Source organism: Tenrec ecaudatus, chromosome 16 (assembly GCF_050624435.1).
Source record: "Tenrec ecaudatus isolate mTenEca1 chromosome 16, mTenEca1.hap1, whole genome shotgun sequence".
NCBI lineage: Eukaryota > Metazoa > Chordata > Mammalia > Afrosoricida > Tenrecidae > Tenrec > Tenrec ecaudatus.
The window spans coordinates 86,647,582-86,665,717 of record NC_134545.1 but is presented as its reverse complement, the minus strand read 5'-3'; the positions used below and the strand labels follow the sequence as shown (position 1 = coordinate 86,665,717).

Sequence of the window (18,136 nt, the reverse complement as noted above, 5' to 3'; positions counted from 1 at the left end):
TAGAGCAAAGAACTAGGAGGCAAAAGACATTTATAGAGTTCTAAATACAGGCACATACATATGTAAGTATATTTATATTTAATGGTAGAGATATCGGTTTAAGTACATATTTTTATAGGTTAAGTGTTAAAGTAGCACACAGACATTGGGCCACTACTCAATTATTCCCTCCATGCAACTTTGTTCTAATAAAATCGGGCCATTCTGTAACGCTCATCTTCCCGACATGATCGCTGAAGACAAAATGGATGCATAATCAAATGTGGTGAAGAAAGCTGATGGTACCCAGCCATTAGATGATACAGTGTCCGGGGTCTTAAAGGCTTGAAGATAAACAAGTGGCCATCTACCTGGGAAGCAACAAAGCCCACATGGAAGAAGCATACCAGCCTATGTGATCACGAGGTATCAACAGGATCAGGCTTCAGAAGACCCAAAACAAATTTTACTGATGCAAACGAGGGAGACCAGAGTGAAGACCCACAGCCCATTTGTAGACAATTGGACACTCCTCACAGAAGGGTCAAAAGAAAGGGGTGAGCTTGCCAGGTGCAGTATAATACTGACAAAACACATAGCATTCCTCTAGTTCTTTACTGCTTCCTGCCCCCACTAAGAGTGACCCCAGTTCTACCTTACAAATCTAGCTAGACAGAAGACATTATAAATCCAAGTGGTACAGATAAGAGTTCTTGACACACGGAATACAGGACAGAAAATAATACCAATTTGTCATTTATCAAGGGTTTATGAGGGGGCTAAGGAGGAGAAAAAAGAGGATCTGATACCAAGGGCTCAAACAGAAGCAACTGTTTAAAAATGATGGCAACATATGTACAAATATGCTTGATACAATGGATGTGTATGGAATGTTATAAGAGCTGTAACATCCCCCAATAAAATGGTTTTTTAAAAATCATACCTTTGAGAAAACATTCCATTTTGGGGGGTATAATCCCCTCTTACGGTAGAGTCGGCTTGCTGCAGGATGTTTTGAAGGCTGTACTTTCTATAGGAGTCAACTGCCACATCTTTCTCAGATAGCTAGTGGGTTCAAGCTGCTACCTTTTTTGTTTCTGGCTCTGTCCTTAATCACTGCGACACCTCACTCCTTCTTCATCACCAGTTTCCAGCAATTTGCTTATCACATACATGCCTTGGCATAATTTTTCTGGAGGTTTATGGTGTTAGGAGTTAATTGAGTTTTTATGATTTGTGAATTTTTAGTTTTCAGCAAATTGGAAATTTGGGAGCTAATTTTTCTTCAAATACTTTTCTGTTCCCACTTCTCTGCTCCTATTTGGAACTGTGTGTGTGTGTGTGTGTGTGTGTGTGTGTGTGTGTGTGTACACCTGCATACACACAGTAGACCTCTTGATACGTCACTCAAGCCCTCATAAGTATTTGCTCGTCACTGTGTTTTATCTTGAGTAGTTTCAATCCTCAGCCTTCAAACTTGGGAACTTTTGTAGTATTTAATATTGATATTAACATTTGTTCATTTTGATCAGCATGTATGTTTATTTTCAGAAAATTTCTTACCTAGAATTTCTATTTCAGTTTTCTATTTTAATATCTCCATTTATTTTCTCACCATATTCTTATTTTTCTCTACCTACCAGAGTGTATGGAGCATATTTATAATAGGTGGGGCTTAATTTTTTAATTCTTACTGGGAATTGGGTGAAGGTTTACAACACACATCATGCTTTTCTAGTCAACAATTCATAAATACTTTTTTTCCTCTCATTCATTTCAGTCCCCTCACTTTTCCTACTTCCTCCCTGTTTTCTGTTTCCATTTTTCCTCCCTTTCTATTCCTTCTAAACTTTGTCTTTAAGTACATGCTGCCCTATTAATCTCAGTTGGTTGATTATTGCAAGATGTGTGCACCTCGTTAGTATTACCGTTTCTCTTATAGGCTTTCTGGGAGAAAGAGGGGGCTTTCTACTCATATTAACAGTTGTAAGTCTCAGAAATTCCCAAACAGCTCTGCCCTGTCCTCTAGGGTCTCCAGGAGTCAGCATCAACTCAATGGCAGGGAGTTTGGTTTGGTTTTGGGATAGATCTTATATTGGTTTGCTGAAAATTGTGCCACAGGCTTGAATTTAGTCCCAGACGTGAAGGGTGACCATAGTTTCAGTCCCTCTCTGACCAGTAAGCCTGGTCTCTTTTATAACTTGGCGTTTTGTTCCACATTCCCCCCTCCCCCCCTGTTCTATCTACTATTTTCTAATGTGATCCCTTTTAGAGAAGTTGGTAGTGGTAACTGGGCACCATCTAGTTCTGGTCTCAGAGTCCTGGAGACTGATGTTCCCATGGCCCATTAGTTCATTGAACTAATAGTTTTCCTATATTTTTCTATTTTCCATACACATTTTTCCTCCAGACCATGAGGGACAATAGTTGTACCATATAATAGCTGTTTTAATATCATCTACCAGTTCAATATCTCTCTTCATGTCTTAGTCTGTTCCTATAAAGTGATTTTTCTACTATATATGGATCATGTATTTCTGCCTTCTTTGCATGCCTGGTGATTTTTAAAACTGGAGTTTTAAACTGGGTACTGGATTTTGTGTTTCCTTAAGTAATGTTGGGCATAGCACTGGAATATGGCTATATTACCTGGGATCACTTTGATCCTTTCAGGCTTTGCTATTAAAGAGTTGTTAGGAAAGTCCATAGCAACCTTTAAGGTTAATTTGGCCCCCACTAGTATTACAGCAAAAGAACCCTCATGGTGCAGTGGTTAAGCTCTCAGACTCCCGCCAAAAAGTTAGGGGTTAGAAGCCACCAGCCATCTGCTTCTGTAAAGATTGGCAGCTTTGGAAACCATGTGGGGCCCTTAGTTTCTGTCCTTTAGGGTCATCAGAACTGACTCGTATCGGGTTCGCTATTGCAGAACTAGCTGCAATCTGCAGGTGCATTGCTGTATTTGTGGAGACCTCTGCTAGTTCCACAGTTGGCTCTCCTTTCTCATTTGTCCCTCTTTCTAGTGGCATTTACCCCCAACCTGGAGTTTTTTCTTCTCCTATATCCACAAATCCATGTTCAGCAACAGCACTTAAAGGAACACATCTCGAGATCTCTAGTCCTTCCTCTGTTAAACTTCCTCCTTTCTAGTGCTCTGCCCCATAATATCTAGGTGGATGCCTTGGCCTTTCCAAATGCTGACCTCTGTGTCCTCAGTCCTCAGCTTGTCCAGACTGCAGACTCCGTTTGAGGTCCCTCTCCTTGCAGTACTTTCCTTGTGGTAAGCTGTGGTCATCGTAGGGCTCCCTTTGTTCAGTGTCCTTTTTTCATTCATCGGACGGTAGCTGTTGTCCAGTGTCAGATAACTGATGTTGCATACACTTTGTTTGCATAATATCTTTGCTACACCACCAAGATCTGAAGAGAAAGTATCACTGACACACACCCTTTTATTTTGTTTTAAAATAATTTTATTGGGGGCTCATACAACTCTTATCACAATCCATATATACTTTCCCGTGGCATTAATTTATGTAGTAAAGTTCCCTCAGTTGGAAGGGCTTGACCCAAAAGCTCCCGAGCCATAAATGATGTTTTGAGTGACCTTTTGGTTTAAAATATAATTACCAATAGAAAGCATTGGAAAAATACATAAAAATCTCATAATCTGCCCATTCTCATAATACCCATTTTAATAGTATATTAGCCTTATATACTTTTGCATAATGGTAATCTTCCATTTTGTGTTTTTTAACTTACAACATCAAAGATTTTCTCATTTTTTCCCCTATACTTTCTGTAAGTCTCTTCTTCAATGGCTGTATACTATGTTATTTTTGTCTGCCATAATTTGCTAGGTAAATGGTTACTTTCCTTGAGGCCTTTAGGATATTTGGAAATAATTGTGTATTTGATTTTGGTCGCTTAGAAAAGTGTAAAAGCATTTTCAAAGACAATACAGTGCTGAGGTTGTCCGGGTGCCTGTTCACTAAGGAGCATGGCTGACAGGGCATTACAGAGAAGTCAGCCCTGGAAAAAGTTAAACATCCCTCTGAAGGTGTGGGCAGGGGGAAATGCTGTTCAGTTTTAGCAATGTTGTGATTCCTGCCACCAGAGAACTGAGGGGCTGGAGGGAGAGCTTGTGAAGAATCAGCTCACCTAAGATGACTTCACATCATCTTAGGAAATGAACAGGAAGTGTCTGTTCTACTGACGCAGTCCGGTCCATCTGTGAACAAATTTGCAGTTATAGCCAGTGAAGCCTGAGTTCAAACTGTAGAGCTATAGATGGAAACGATGCCAAGTTCCCGACTCTAAATCTTTTAAATTAGAAAAGCATCACTTTGGTAATGTGTTTTATTAAGGTTTCTGTCTTCTCTTCTCTTTCATGAAATTGCATGAATTTAAGAAAGCGAGGCATTGTGAGAGCTCACAGAACAGCCAGATGCGTTTTTTTCTTCCCATCACAGCCACAGGCCTCCCCCTGATAGAGCTGCTACTCTTGCTCTTCCTGCTAGAAGATTCCTGGATCAGGAGTAGATAGTGATGATGCTCAGATAGGAAGTTTCTATGCAAATCAATCTAGCATTTCTTAGTCTTCTTAGGGAGTCCAGTCCCATGTTGACAGTGTTCCGCTGTTATTCATAAGGTTTTCAGGGGCTAATTGCTCTGAGAGGGACAGCCTATTCCTTCTTCATAGTCCGTTCTTAATTTGTAAGCTCTGTTAAGACCAGCTCGCTTTGGGTGGCCCTGCTGGTACTTGAAATACCACTGACTTGGTTTCCACTGTGTACTATACTGCAGATAACCTTTGTGGTAGTTACACAATTTCGTGTCAACTTGATAAATAAGAATGAAGGGGTGGAGTCTAGCCTGTCAATCAGGTACCAGACTGGTGACCCATCCTTGTGGGCATGGTCCTCTCATGAGAATTCTCGGACTTCCTCTCTTCTTGGAGGCAGAACCCAGTCTCTCTCTGCTTCACCTTCCTGTGGACAAGCCAGACAGAGCCATGCTGATGGCAGCCAGAACTCTGGGGATACTTCCACCGCTACTGGACCCACACGACTTTGCATCCACTGGCCTGTGATCTTCCTGCTTTTGGCATCACTGCATGTGTTTCATGGGCTAATGTTGAACTTATGGACTTGATTTGGACTGGCCTGAGATGTTTTATTAATTCATAATTACTTCTTGATATAAAGTTCACTCTTACACATACATATGAGTGTCTCTGGATTTGTTCCTCTAGTCAACCCGGACTGACACAACTTGTCTTTGTCTAGTATTGGCCACATAGTAGTAAACTCTCCGAGTCTTCAGCTGCTACAAGATATTTATTCATTAAATATATATATATTTGGTATGTGTACTATGTGCTTGCTCTTTCAAGGAGCATGTGTGCTGTTTTGTCTCTTTTCTGAAATGGTAAGACATTTGGGTGTGTCGCCCTGAGGCTTTAGGCTGATCGAAGTTAGGTTCAGTTCTGGATTTATGTCATCCTCCTCCTGTAGTTGAGCTTAGAAAAGAGGTAGAACTTGGTTAGAGAAGCGAAGATTCCCATTGATCTGTACTGCAGGCCCCACAGTTAAGTCAGAGGAAACTGAAGCAGACGTTATCCCTTGATTGCAACATGACCGTCCTCTGGAGAGATGGTTTGTTCTACTCGACTACGATTGCATCTTTAATGGAAAGATGTACATGGAGCTGGAGGGCCACCAACTTAGCCAGCCCGTTCCAGTAAACTGGCTCCTGCTTTAAGGGGAAGGATCACTTTAGCAGCCACATTCCCACATCAGAGTATGTTTTAAATCAGTGAGAAAAACTTATGAATTGGGAGGGAGTGGAAGGAGGAGAAAGAGTGGCGTAGTAGTTCGGGAGAAAGTGAAAAGACGTTAGAGGAAAGGATTTCTAGTAAAACATCTTTGAAAGGATTCTATAAACCTTTACATTTTCTCTAGACTGAGAAAATTTCCTTTAAACTTATTTTGTTGAGAATAAACACAGTTTACATGTACAATTCAGTAACATAGATTAAATCCTTCAGGTTTTATAACCATTCTCTGAGTGGTTACTCCCTCATTAACATAAGCTCACTGCCTTCTAACTTTTTAATCTAATCTTACACATTGGCTATTTGATCGCATACAGATAATTCTTAAAAGATCACAATGCTCAAGCAGACCTTTTTTACTCGGTAAAAAATTTACTAGCTACAGTATTGTTCAGGTTCAAGAATACTTCGGGAGATATTTTTGGTATGAAGTTTGAAGATTTTCTCAGCATTCATTTCAGGGCTGTGTCCACCCTGCATGGCTGCAGGAAGTCTAGAGGGAGGCCATGAGAACTTGAAATTCTGTCCTGGAGTCTCTCTTTTCCTATCAAAACTTCTATGGGATCTTTGATAAGAGTGTTCTGTGATGGTAGCCGGGCACCTCAGTGTTTCTGGTCTCATGGCAAAGGAGGCATGGAGGCCATGGAGACAACTAGCCTCTTCCTACTGCTGCCTCTCCTGCCTCTGTTGCTCCAGGTGAAGAAAGACTGACTAGTATCCCTGGATGGTCTCGTGCAAGCTTTTAAGACGCCAAGAGGTACAACAGAAGCACTAAACAAGAAATGAGGCCAGTTAACTGGGATGTCTCAGAAAACCGTGACAAGTGTATCTTCATTCTTTGTATTTAGATTTTATACCAGGGGTCCTGACAGGTCTGTATTCTTTCCTTCCTTGCAGTCCTGAGGCTTTCCACCAACGCAGGCCAATGGAAAGAAGCAGCTAGCAAAGTGACCCACGCACTGGTTAACATCAGGTAAGGGATGAGAATTTCTCTCTTTCAGAATTCCCTGGATCGTCTTCAGCATATTGTACCCTTTTAGGTGGAGTGTGTTGAACACCACTACCATTTGTAGCCCTGGTGTCTGTAGGGGTGGAAGAAATTGTCATACCTTGATGTCAAGAAAAGAGAGATCGCATGAGACCTTTATGATGTCAGATGGAAATAGCTAGCGCAAAGTGCTGCCGTTTCTGTGAATTTTCTTACCAGGAGATGGTCTTTCCAGGCCTTTCTGTTGCCAGAGTGGTTTCTGTGAATAGAGTGTCTGAAAGCTTTTCTCTGAAATTTCTTTCTGCTGCTCTCATGAGACTTAAAGATGACTCATGGGGATCCGGAGCTTTGACATTTGCTTATGTGCTGTTATTTCTGTTTGTGGTAAGCAACAGCAAGGGTAACGCATGGGGACACGCCATTTTTGCTCCTTTGTAAAACCTCAGGGCAATCACAAATTGCCCTGTGTATTGGTTAACCTTGTGTCATGCACAGAGGTGATCAAAATCTTGAGGCAAATCATTCATTCACAGGAGTGAGCAATTGGACAGGAATGGGAGGGAGGGCCTGCAGAGTGCTTTCAGTGTAAGGAAATATCCACCTGACTTTTTCTTACATCCCATGCTCCCTTTGTGCCAATGATTTTCCTTTTTCCTCAACACTTGTTAAATTGTTCTTGCAAACAATTGAAAAATTAACGTTGAGAAAAAGAAGCAAACCCAACAGATGGGGAACTTGATTTAGATCCAGATGTAAGCCTTGCCAGACACTCGCAATCATAGTAATGCACTTGACTGGGTGGCAGTGGCAGAACTAGGATACAGGGCTAGTTTCTGTATCTTTCTGTTCCTTCTTCCTCCTCTTCTTTTTTTTTTTTTTTAAAGTAAACTGCCCTGTCCCTAAAGTGATTTATTATAGTGTGAAAACATCTGAGAACAAAAGGAAAAGTGTGAAAGGGGGTGGAGAGGCTGAGATAAGAGAACTGTGGGGGTGAGATGTGCTAACAGGATGGCATTGAAGGTTGGTCAGCCTTTCCTGTCCCCAGAGACATTTTGCAGCAAAGATAATTTTATAAATCTCACAAATAAGTGCATATCTGCACCTAGTGAATAAACCAGATACTGTGGCGAAGTCTTAAGGTGAATGCAATTTTTCGGTGCAACTCAGGAGTTACAAACTGCCTTCTCCCAAATATCCCTTTGTGACCCCAGGGCAGCATGACAAATGTGGGTGTTTGAAGGAAGCACCAGATTCAAGGTCTGTATAGGAAGTGCATAGGGGTATAATTGATGTTGTGTTTATTTATTCATGTATTTACTTAGACTTTCCAGGCAGCTCCTTTTCATCTGGGACCTGTTTCCTTGATCACATTCCTTTATGCTTGCTTTATCTCCTATTTTGTTGCTTTTCCTTTCAGTGGTTTCTGCCTTGGCTGGGGTCCTTATTCCTCCCAAGGGGCATCAAGCAGCTGATTTAAGCTCTTGGCCTCTCTCTTTTCTAAAAAGCCCAGAAATAGCTGGGCTGAGCTTTATAAACTGGTGCCTCTTTCTGTACTTCTTCGTCCTCTTTGTGAAACTGTCAGGCCTTTTCTTCCTTCCTTTTCGTCCCTCAAACTGTTCTGCTGAGCCAGCCGTCAAGAACAGTCACTCGATCATCACTGCTGCAGTCAATTAGGCTGAAGAGTATTGGCCAAAAGTACCCAAGACCTCTGGTGAGTTTTCTCAAGCGATTCCTCGATAGGTAGGTTTTAATGTCCCCCAGGTCGGAGAAGAGGAAAACATTGGTGGTAATAAGCCTGCAGAGGTTACCTGCTTTTCATGGAAGACAGGCCTGGCAATCCACACCGTAAAAGCCACAGCCCTGTAGACCTGTGGAGCAGTTCTGCTCGGCACTCACGGGCCCACAGTAAGTCAGAAGTGATTTCATGGCCACTAACAACATTCATTTTCACTTCCTAAGTGCCAGACCTTGTGCTGCCCTTTCATGTGTATTATCTTCTTTAATCACAGTTCTACAAAGTTCCACTGAGGAAACTAAGTCTTGGAAACATTGCAGATAGGTAAAGGCCCCACCCTTGTTGAGTGACAAAGCTAAGAGTTGACCTCTAGTCTTCTGATTCCAAGTTCGGGTCTATTTCCTTCATAACGCAGCGCCTCCTACTGTAGAATTGCATCAAAGGCTTCCATGGAGGTAAACGGAAATCTCAGCAGGGCATATTGCCAAGAAATATGAGTTTAAAAAATTACATCATGCTTGTCTCTCGACCATTTATCTTACACCACCCGTTCTGTCCCTTCACCTACTCTCCTGGTGTTCTTCTCCTGAGGGAGTTATTCTGCCATCATTGCTGTCACAGAGCAGGTCTTCAAACCTGTACTGTAGCCTTCATGAAATGTCGGTGAACTTTTGTTTTTCAATCATTTTATTGGAGGGTTGTTATGCGGAATTCTTGTCATCTTCCCGTTTAAAGAAGATTCTGGCTGTACTTCTTTCAAGACAGACTTGTTTGGTCTTCCACAGTTCATGATGGTTTTTAAAAAATTATTTTGTCAAAAAAATTATTATTTTGTCATATCGTTCCCTGTCCGACGTCTTCCTTCACCCACTTCTCTGTTCTCATGATGTTTTTAAAAAATATTTTTGCCAATACCATATTTCAAATGCACTGATTCTTCTGCTGTATTTTATTCACTGTTCAGTTTTCACATGCATACGAGAAGGCTGAAAACACTACCCCTTGGGTCAGGCACACTAATCCTCAAAATGACATCTTTTTTCCTTGTGTTAGACAGGGTTCTCTAGAGAGACAAAACCAGATTGTTAATAATTATATATATATATATAATACAAGAAATGAACAGTTAAATTATATACAGATAGATAGATATATAACACAAAAAACGAACAGTTAAATTATAAAGCAGTACAAATGGCTCAGTACAACTCACTCCCGAGAGAGAGTTGTGAGACACTGGCAGTCCTTCAAGTCTTGAGGGCTGCCAGGTCATCCTCTGTAGAGAGATCCAGGCTATCCTGGCACAGTCAGCAAAGAGCAAGGCAGGTCACCAACAGTCAGTCCCCAGCTCAAGAGATGTAAATTCCAATTGTGTGGTCTTAAAGGGACCTCAAATTACAGCGACACAGCCCACAGATTAGGTGTCCCACATGTAGTGTAGCTTGCAAGTAGAGGATCAAAGGTAATCCCACATTTGCTTATTGGCTAGGCTGGCATAATAAATTAACTATCTCAATCCACCCCTTGCCAACCCGGCACCTGTACACAATTCTTTAGCCATATATACTTATATAATTTCCGGACATTGATGAAATCACACTTATACTAATCATCAATCATCTATCATACATATAAATGAAAGCACTGAGTCCAATTGTATCTGATATATCATACCTGAACAAAGGAAAGATATGCAATAAGCACATAAAAAGAAAATACATTGACAATAACAAACCTCACTTTTGCAGTTGACCACATGATTGTAATTGATAGGTAGAACTACCTTTGTCTACTACCCATTCTGTATTACCTTTGCTCTCAGCAAGCATCTCAGCTGGCTGTGGTTTTTTGCCTGGTGGGGTGACCCAGATCTTCATTCCTTAGGGGTCTGGGTCATTATAAGTCCTGTCAGGATTTCTGTAATTTACTATTTACTTTAATAACAGGGCATGGTAGCACTAACAGTTGGCCTATGGAATCTCCTGGATTCCATACATATTCTTCTTTACCTCCATTAATCAGGATCAATCATACCATTTAGTACAGTGACACCCTTCCTGACCTGTTGATCCAAAGGCATGAGAAGCCCAAAGTAGCTAGGGGGCATTCTCAGCCGCCAGTTCAGTGGAATCCGTGATGTTTCCAGGTGGGAGAGTTCCTTCCTTCAGGACCAGGACCTCCAGGCCTGAGGAATGCAGGGTTGCTGGGACAGGAAGCAAAAATGCTGCAAGGGGATCATAGGAGTAATAGTGAGTGGTGCCACTCCAGCTTCCACCCCTTAGTTCCTGGACCCATGAATTCTGGCTTTTGGAGACACAGCACCATATATTGGCCGCTGGTTTAGAGCGTATACAGCTTCCTGGAGAACATTGCCCCAGCCTCGCAAGTTGTTGCCACCTAGTTGGCGCCGTAATTGTGTCTTTAGGAGCCCATTCCATCGTTCTATCAAGCCAGCAGCTTCAGGATGATGAGGAACATGATACAAACAGTGGATTCCATGGGAATGGGCCCATTGCCGCACTGCATTTGCTGTAAAGTGAGTTCCTTGATCTGAAGCAATGCTATGTGGGATGCCATGTTGGTGGATGAGACATTCTGTAAGTCCACGAATAGTAGTTTTGGCAGAAGCATTGAGTGCAGAGAAGGCAAATCCATATCCAGAGGAGGTGTCTATTCCAGTAAGAACAAAATGCTGTACCCTCCATGATGGAAGTGGTCCTATGTAATCAACCTGCCACCAAGTTGCTGGTTGATCTCCCCAAGGAATGGTCCCATATCTTGGACTTAATGTTGGTTTCTGCTGCTGGCAAATGGGACACTCAGCAGTGGCAGTGGCCAAGTCAGCCTTGGTGAGTGGAAGTCCATGTTGCTGTGCCCATGCATAACCTCCAACCCTGCCACCATGTCCACTTTGTTCATGTGCCCATTGGGCGATAACAGGAGTGGCAGAGGAAAGAGGAGGACCAGTCTCCACAGCACGTGTCATCTCATCCACTTGATTGTTAAAGTCCTCCTCTTCAGAGGTAATTCTTTGGTGAACATTCACGTGAGATACAATTACCTTTACTTTATTGACCCATTCAGAGAGGTCTATCCTCATACCTCTTCCCCACACCTCCTTGTCACCAATTTTCCAATCATGGTCCTTCCAATTCCCTGACCATCTAGCTACACCCATGAATCAGTATACAGTCTCACATCTGGCCATTTTTCCTTTATGCAAACGGAACGGCCAGGTGCACTGCTCAAAGTTCTGCCCATTGGGAAGATTTCCCTTCACCACTGTCCTTTAGGGAGATCCCAGAAAGGGGCTGTAGTGCTGCTGCTGTCCACTTATGAGTGTACCTGCTTATTGTGCAGAGCCATCCGTAAACCAAGCATGACGTTTTTGGTCTTCAGTTAAAGTATAGTAAGGAACTCCCCAGGAAGCCATAGGTGCAGACTGGGAGAAAGAAGGTAATGTGACAGGAGTGGAGACTGTGGGCATTTGGGCCACTTCTTCATGCAGTTCCTTCAGGTCCTGCTTTGGCCTGATCTCGTGTTTACCACTTCCATTTAACAATGGAGTGTTGCTGCGCACATCCAACGTTGATTCCATGGGTCAGGCAATACCCAGTTCATGATGGGTAGTTCAGGCCTCATGGTGGCTTGGTGGCCCATGGTGAGGCGTTCAGTATCCAACAAGGCCCAGTAACAGGCCAACAGCTATTTTTCAAAGGGGGAGTAGTTGTCTGCAGAGGATGGCAAGACTTTACTCCAAAATCCCAATGGTCTACGCTGTGATTCACCAATAGGCGCCTGCCAAAGATTCCACAATGCATCTTTATCTACAACTGACACCTAGCACCATTGGGTCGGCTGGATCATATGGTCCCAGTGGCAAAGCAGCTTGCACAGCATCCTGAACTTGTTGAAGAGCCTTTTCTTGTTCTGGGCCCCACTCAAAATTGGAGGCTTTTCATGTCCCTTGATAAATAGGTCGAAGTAGAACACCCAAGTGAGGAATATGTTGCCTTCAAAATCCGAAGAGGCCCACTAGGCGTTGTGCCTCTTTTTTAGTCGTTGGGGGAGCTAAATGTAATAGCTTATCCTTCACTTTAGTAGGAATATCTCGACATGCCCCACACCACTGGACCCCTAGAAATTTTACTGATGTTGAGGGTACCTGAATCTTTGTTGGGTTAATTTCCCAACCACTTGTATGCAGATATTGTACCAATGAATCTAGAGTCTTTGGTACATTCTCCTTAGTGGGTCCAATCAGCATAATGTCATCAATGTAATGGACCAGTGTGACATTTTGTGGAATAGACCGGTGGTCAAGGTCCCTTCATACTAAATTATGACACAAGGCAGAAGAGTTGATGTACCCCTGGGGGAGAGTTGTGAAAGTATATTGTTGCCCCTGCCAGGTGAAGGCAAACTGCTTTTGGTGGTCCTTTGAGACTGTTATGGAGAAGAAGGCATTAGCCAGATCAATAGCTGCATACCATGTACCAGGAGAAGTATTAATTTTCTCAAGCAATGTAATCACATCTGGGACAGCAGCTGCAATTGGAGTCACCACCTGGTTAAGTTTACGATAATCCACTGTCATTTTCCAGGATCCATCTGTCTTCTTTACAGGCCAAATTGGTGAATTAAATGGGGATGTAGTAGGAATCACCACCCCTGCATCTTTCAAGTCTTTGATGGTGGCACTGATCTCTGCAATCCCTCCAGGAATGCGGTTCTGCTTTTGGCTTACTATTTTCCTAGGTAATGGCAGTTCTAATGGTGTCCACTTGGCTTTTCCTACCATGATAGCCTTTATTCCACATTTCAGGGATCCGATATGGGGGTTCTGCCAGTTATTAAGTATGTCTTTTCCAATAATGCATTCTGGAACTGGGAAATAACCACAGGATGGGTCCGGAGGCCTACTGGACCCACAGTGAGGCGTACCTGAGCTAAAACTCATTTGATAACTTGACCTCCAGAAGCCCCCCACTCGACTGGTGGGCCTTCGAAATACTTTTGGTCTCCTGGAACTATTGTCAGTTCTGAGCCAGTGTCTAGTAATCCCCGAAAAGTTTGATTATTTCCTTTCCTCCAATGAACATTCAGTGAGTTGCACTGAGCCATTTGTACTGCTTTATAATTTAACTTGTCATTTCTTGTGTTACATACTTTCACAGCTAAATGTGTTAGGGTTCTCCAGAGAGACAAAACCAGATTGCTAATAATTATATATATATAACACAATAAATGAACTCTTAAATTATAAAGCAGTAAAAATGACTCACTGCAACTCACTCCCATGAGAGTTGTGAGACACTGGCCGTCCTTCAAGTCTTGAGGGCTGCTAGGTAGTCCTCTGTAGAGACATCCAGGGTATCCTGGCACAGGCAGCAAACAGCAAGGCAGGTCACCAACAGTCAGTCCCCAGCTCAAGAGATGTAAATTCCAATTGTGTGGTCTTAAAGGGACCTCAAATTGCAGTGACACAGTCCATGGGATAGGTGTCCCACAGGTAGTGTAGCTTGCAAACTGAGACACAGAACAAGCAAGGCAGCCGCACACTGGTCCGATGATCAAAGATAATCCCACATGTGTTTATCGGCCAGGTTGGCACAATAAACTATCTCATTCCTCAACACTTTAAAGAGGTCGTTGTAGCAGATTTATGCAATGCAGTGCATCACTTTTGATTTCTTGACTACAGCTTCCTTGAGTGCTGACTGTGGATCCCACTAAAATGAAATCCTTGACAAGGTCAGTCTTCCTCCATTTATCATGATGCTCTCTACTGTCAGAGTAAACCAGCCTCTAACAATCTAGTGGGGTCCATAGGCTCAATTGTTTGGCGTTAGTATATAAAGATTATAGTAAAGTCATAGAAGATAGGAAAAGTAGGAGAGAAGATAAAGGAGTCAGACACATTTTATGGTAACATGCTCACCTCCTGGACAGTCATGATCTCAACAGCCAGGTCTGTGCAGAGCTGGCGGAGGAGAGAGAGGTCGTATATTTCTAACCAAGGCTTATATATCCTTAGGTATATCCTTAGAGGGGGTGCAAGTCCCTCTGAGTACAGGTAACCACATGTGTAACAGGAAGGGATTGTGCCTTGCAGTACAAGCAATGGGAAGGGGATGATCTTGGGATGTACTTGCAACAGAAATGGGAGGGACTAGGGGTTTGCATGTGATAAGATGGGCGTATCCTAGATTCAAGATGGCAGTTTAACCTTGGTCGTCCTTGAGTTAGCAGGACCTTGTCTTTGGGCTCTCCTTCAAGGAAACAATTCACTATCCTTATCAGCAGGGTATGCGCCCCTCCTATGGTGGGCTGAATGCCCTCAGGGAGAAAACCTCAGGATATGCTAGCAAGCAGGGTGGCAACCTGGGGAGAAAGCTTTCTGTATCCCACACTGGTCCAGTCATGGTGATTTTTATTTTCTTTGCATTGAATTGCAATCTGTATTGAAGACTGCAGTCTCTGATCTTCATCAATAATTGCTCAAGTCCTCCTCAAGTTCTGCAGGCAGGGTAGTGTTATCTGTATATTTCAGGTTGTTCCTAAACCTGCCTCCAATCCAGATGCCACATTCTTCTTTTTATAGTCCAGCTTCTCTGCCCAGCATTTAGGTCGTGTAGGTATGGTGAAAGGATACAGCGCTGACTCGCCCCTTTTCTCATTTTAAGCCATGCAGTATCCCCGTACTCTGCTTAGTCTGGGTACAGGTTCTGCATGAGCACCATTAAGTGTTCTGGTATTCCCATTCTTCACAATGTTATTCATAATTTGTTATGATCCACATAGGCAAATACCTTTGCATAGCCAAGAAAACACAAGCAACATTTTTCTGGTATTCTTTCAGCTAAAGCTATCTGATGTCAGCAATGATCTCCCTTATTGCACATCTACTTCTGAATCTGGCTTCAATTTCTGACTATTACTCATTGATGTACTGCTGCAACCATTTCTGAATTGTCTCCAGCAAAATTTTACTTGTATTTGATGTTTATGATACTGCTTGATCATTTCATCGTTCTTTGGGGTCACTGTTCTTTGGAGTGGCACAAATACGAAAATTGATCACTTATAATCAGTTGGCTAGATTTCTTGGCAGTGACTCGTGAGTGATCCCAGTGCTTCATCAGCTTATTAAAACATTTCAACTGTTGTTCTGTCAGTTTCTGGACCCTTTATTCTTTTTAATACCTTCAGTCTGCTTTTAGTTCTTTCTTCAATACCAGTGGGTGGTTCTTGAAATGATTGAATGTCACCCAGTTCGCTCTGTAAGTGACTCTGTTCCTTTCACCTTCTTTTGATGCTTCCTGCATCGTTCAGTGCTTTAGTGCAGTGGTCGGTAAAGTTATGTCAACTTGAAGACGTAGGGGTGGAAGCAAACCTCTCTGAGCAAGTCACAACCTGCTGACTCCTTTTGGTGGTATAAGAGTGTGAGACACTGGGAACTGCTTTCTCTCCCCACTTACCTTACTGCTTACTGACTCTGAAAGCTGCTGGAGCTCTTCCATGTTTCCACCAACCTTGGATCCACGTGACTTTGCACCCACCGTGCCTGATCTTCCTGCATTCTGCATCATTGCGTGTGGCTGCATGAGTCCGAAGAGGGAAGTATGCACTAGCATCGTGGACTTGAGTTGGACGGGCTAGGATGTTTGCCTGATATGTAATTACTTCTCGATATAAAGCTCTTTCTAACACATATATAAGTGCCATTGAATTTCTTTCTCTATTCAACTTGGCCGAACACATTGTCCATATAGAATCCTTCAGTATTTTAACTCAAGTCTTTAATTTTTGCCTTAAGTTCTTTAAGCTGAGCATGTTTTTCCTTTTTGGCTTTTACACTCCAGGTCTTTGCATATTTCATGAGAATGCTCTACCTTGTCTTCTTAAGTTGCCCTTTGAAAATTCTGTTCAGTTCTTTTACTTCATCATTTCTTCCATTTGCCTTAGCTACTTTATGATTTAGAACAAGTTTCCAATTCTCTTCTGACATTCACTCTGATCTGTGATCTGTTTTTTCTTTTTCATGACCTTTTGCTTTCTTCATGAATGATGTTCGATGTTATCCCACAGCTCATCAGCTCTTTGGTCCTTTGTGTTCAGTGCATCAAATCTGTTCTGGGGAGATTATCAAAATTCAAGTGATGTATACTTGCGGCCAATTTCTGACTCGTGGACTTCTTTTAATTTTCTTCAGCTTTAACCTGAACCTATGTATAGGCACTTGGTGGTCTGTTCCACAGTCGGACCCTGGCTTTTTTTGGATGTTGATACTGAGCTGCTTCATCATCTCTTGCCAGAGATGTGGCCAGTTTGATTCCTGTGTGTTCTGTCTGTCCGTGTGTCTACAAAAAAAAAAAAAAAAAACAGACTCACTGCTGCCATTGAGCCCCTGCTGACTCTTAGCAGTCCTATAGGATGGGGCCCCTGTGGGTTTTTGAGATTGTAACTGTTTACAGAAGTAGAAAGCCCCATCTTTCTCTTGTGGAGCAGCTGGTGATTTTTAACTGCTGGCCTTGAGATCGCAGCCCAGTACATAATCACTACCCCACTCAGTCATCCTTTATGTTGTTGAACAAAGGTATTTTCAGTGAAGTCATTGGTCTTACAAAATTATGTCATGAGATATCCAGTTTTGTTTCCATCACAAGGTTGTATTTTCTAACTACTTACTGTTCCTTCCTCTTTGTTTCCAATTGCAAATAATCATCAGTGCATCTTGATTATGCATTTAATCAATTTCAGATTGGTGAAATTGATAGAAGTCTTTAATTTCTTCATTATTAACTTTAGTCTGGTTTGTGCGTAAATGTGAATAATACATGTACTACCTGGACTTCCTTGTAGATACATAGATATTATCCATCACAGACAGCATTGTAATTCAGGATAGAGCTGCAATGTTCCTTTTGATGATGAATGTGATGCTATTATTTGTGAGGTTGTCATTCCCAGCATAGCAAGCCGTATGATTTTCCACCTCAAAATGGCCAATACCAATCCATTTCAGCTCACTACTGTCCAGAATATCTCTTTATGCATTCCATTTCATTTTTTTGACTTCCAATTTTCCTTTATCTGTGTACATTTTATGTTCCAATTATTAATGAATGGTTACAGCTCTTTTTCCTCATTTTGAGTTGTACCCTGTTAACAATTTAAGGCCCAAAGCTTTACTCCATCCATGTCACTAAGCTCGACGCTTTGAGGAGGCAACTCTTGAGTGCCTTGTATGTGCACTTTCCAGACTCCTTGTCACTAGGAGACTTTCCTAAACTGGTTTGCTAGTTGTGGGTGACTACAAATTCTAACTTTAGGACCTTCTGGGATGCCGTGCACTTAAGGACTGCTTTAACATAAAGTTGTCTCCTGAACAGTGCAAGGCCAGCAGAAACTGCATACATTGATTTTACCCAAGCTGAGATCTGTGACAATGAAAATGAAAAGATGCTTGGAGGCCTAAATTTGCTCAAGTGTCATTCTCTTTTCTTTTGACCTGTCTTCTTGGTTTAGTCATCTACTTTTTTAATAATCAGTTTCTTATGTTTAAACAATTGGTCTCTCTCATCCTGTGTGATCCTTCAAC

General features: G+C 42.2%; 1 protein-coding gene across 1 annotated transcript in view; it reads left to right on the top strand.

The window, feature by feature from the left end:
* ARMH3 (armadillo like helical domain containing 3) overlaps window positions 1–18,136 on the top strand; it is a 223,859-nt gene that overhangs the window by 116,399 nt on the left and 89,324 nt on the right. The window contains exon 23 of the mRNA XM_075534065.1: window positions 6,707–6,782. Coding sequence (XP_075390180.1) covers window positions 6,707–6,782 — 76 coding nt within the window. The remainder of the gene's footprint in view (window positions 1–6,706; window positions 6,783–18,136) is intronic.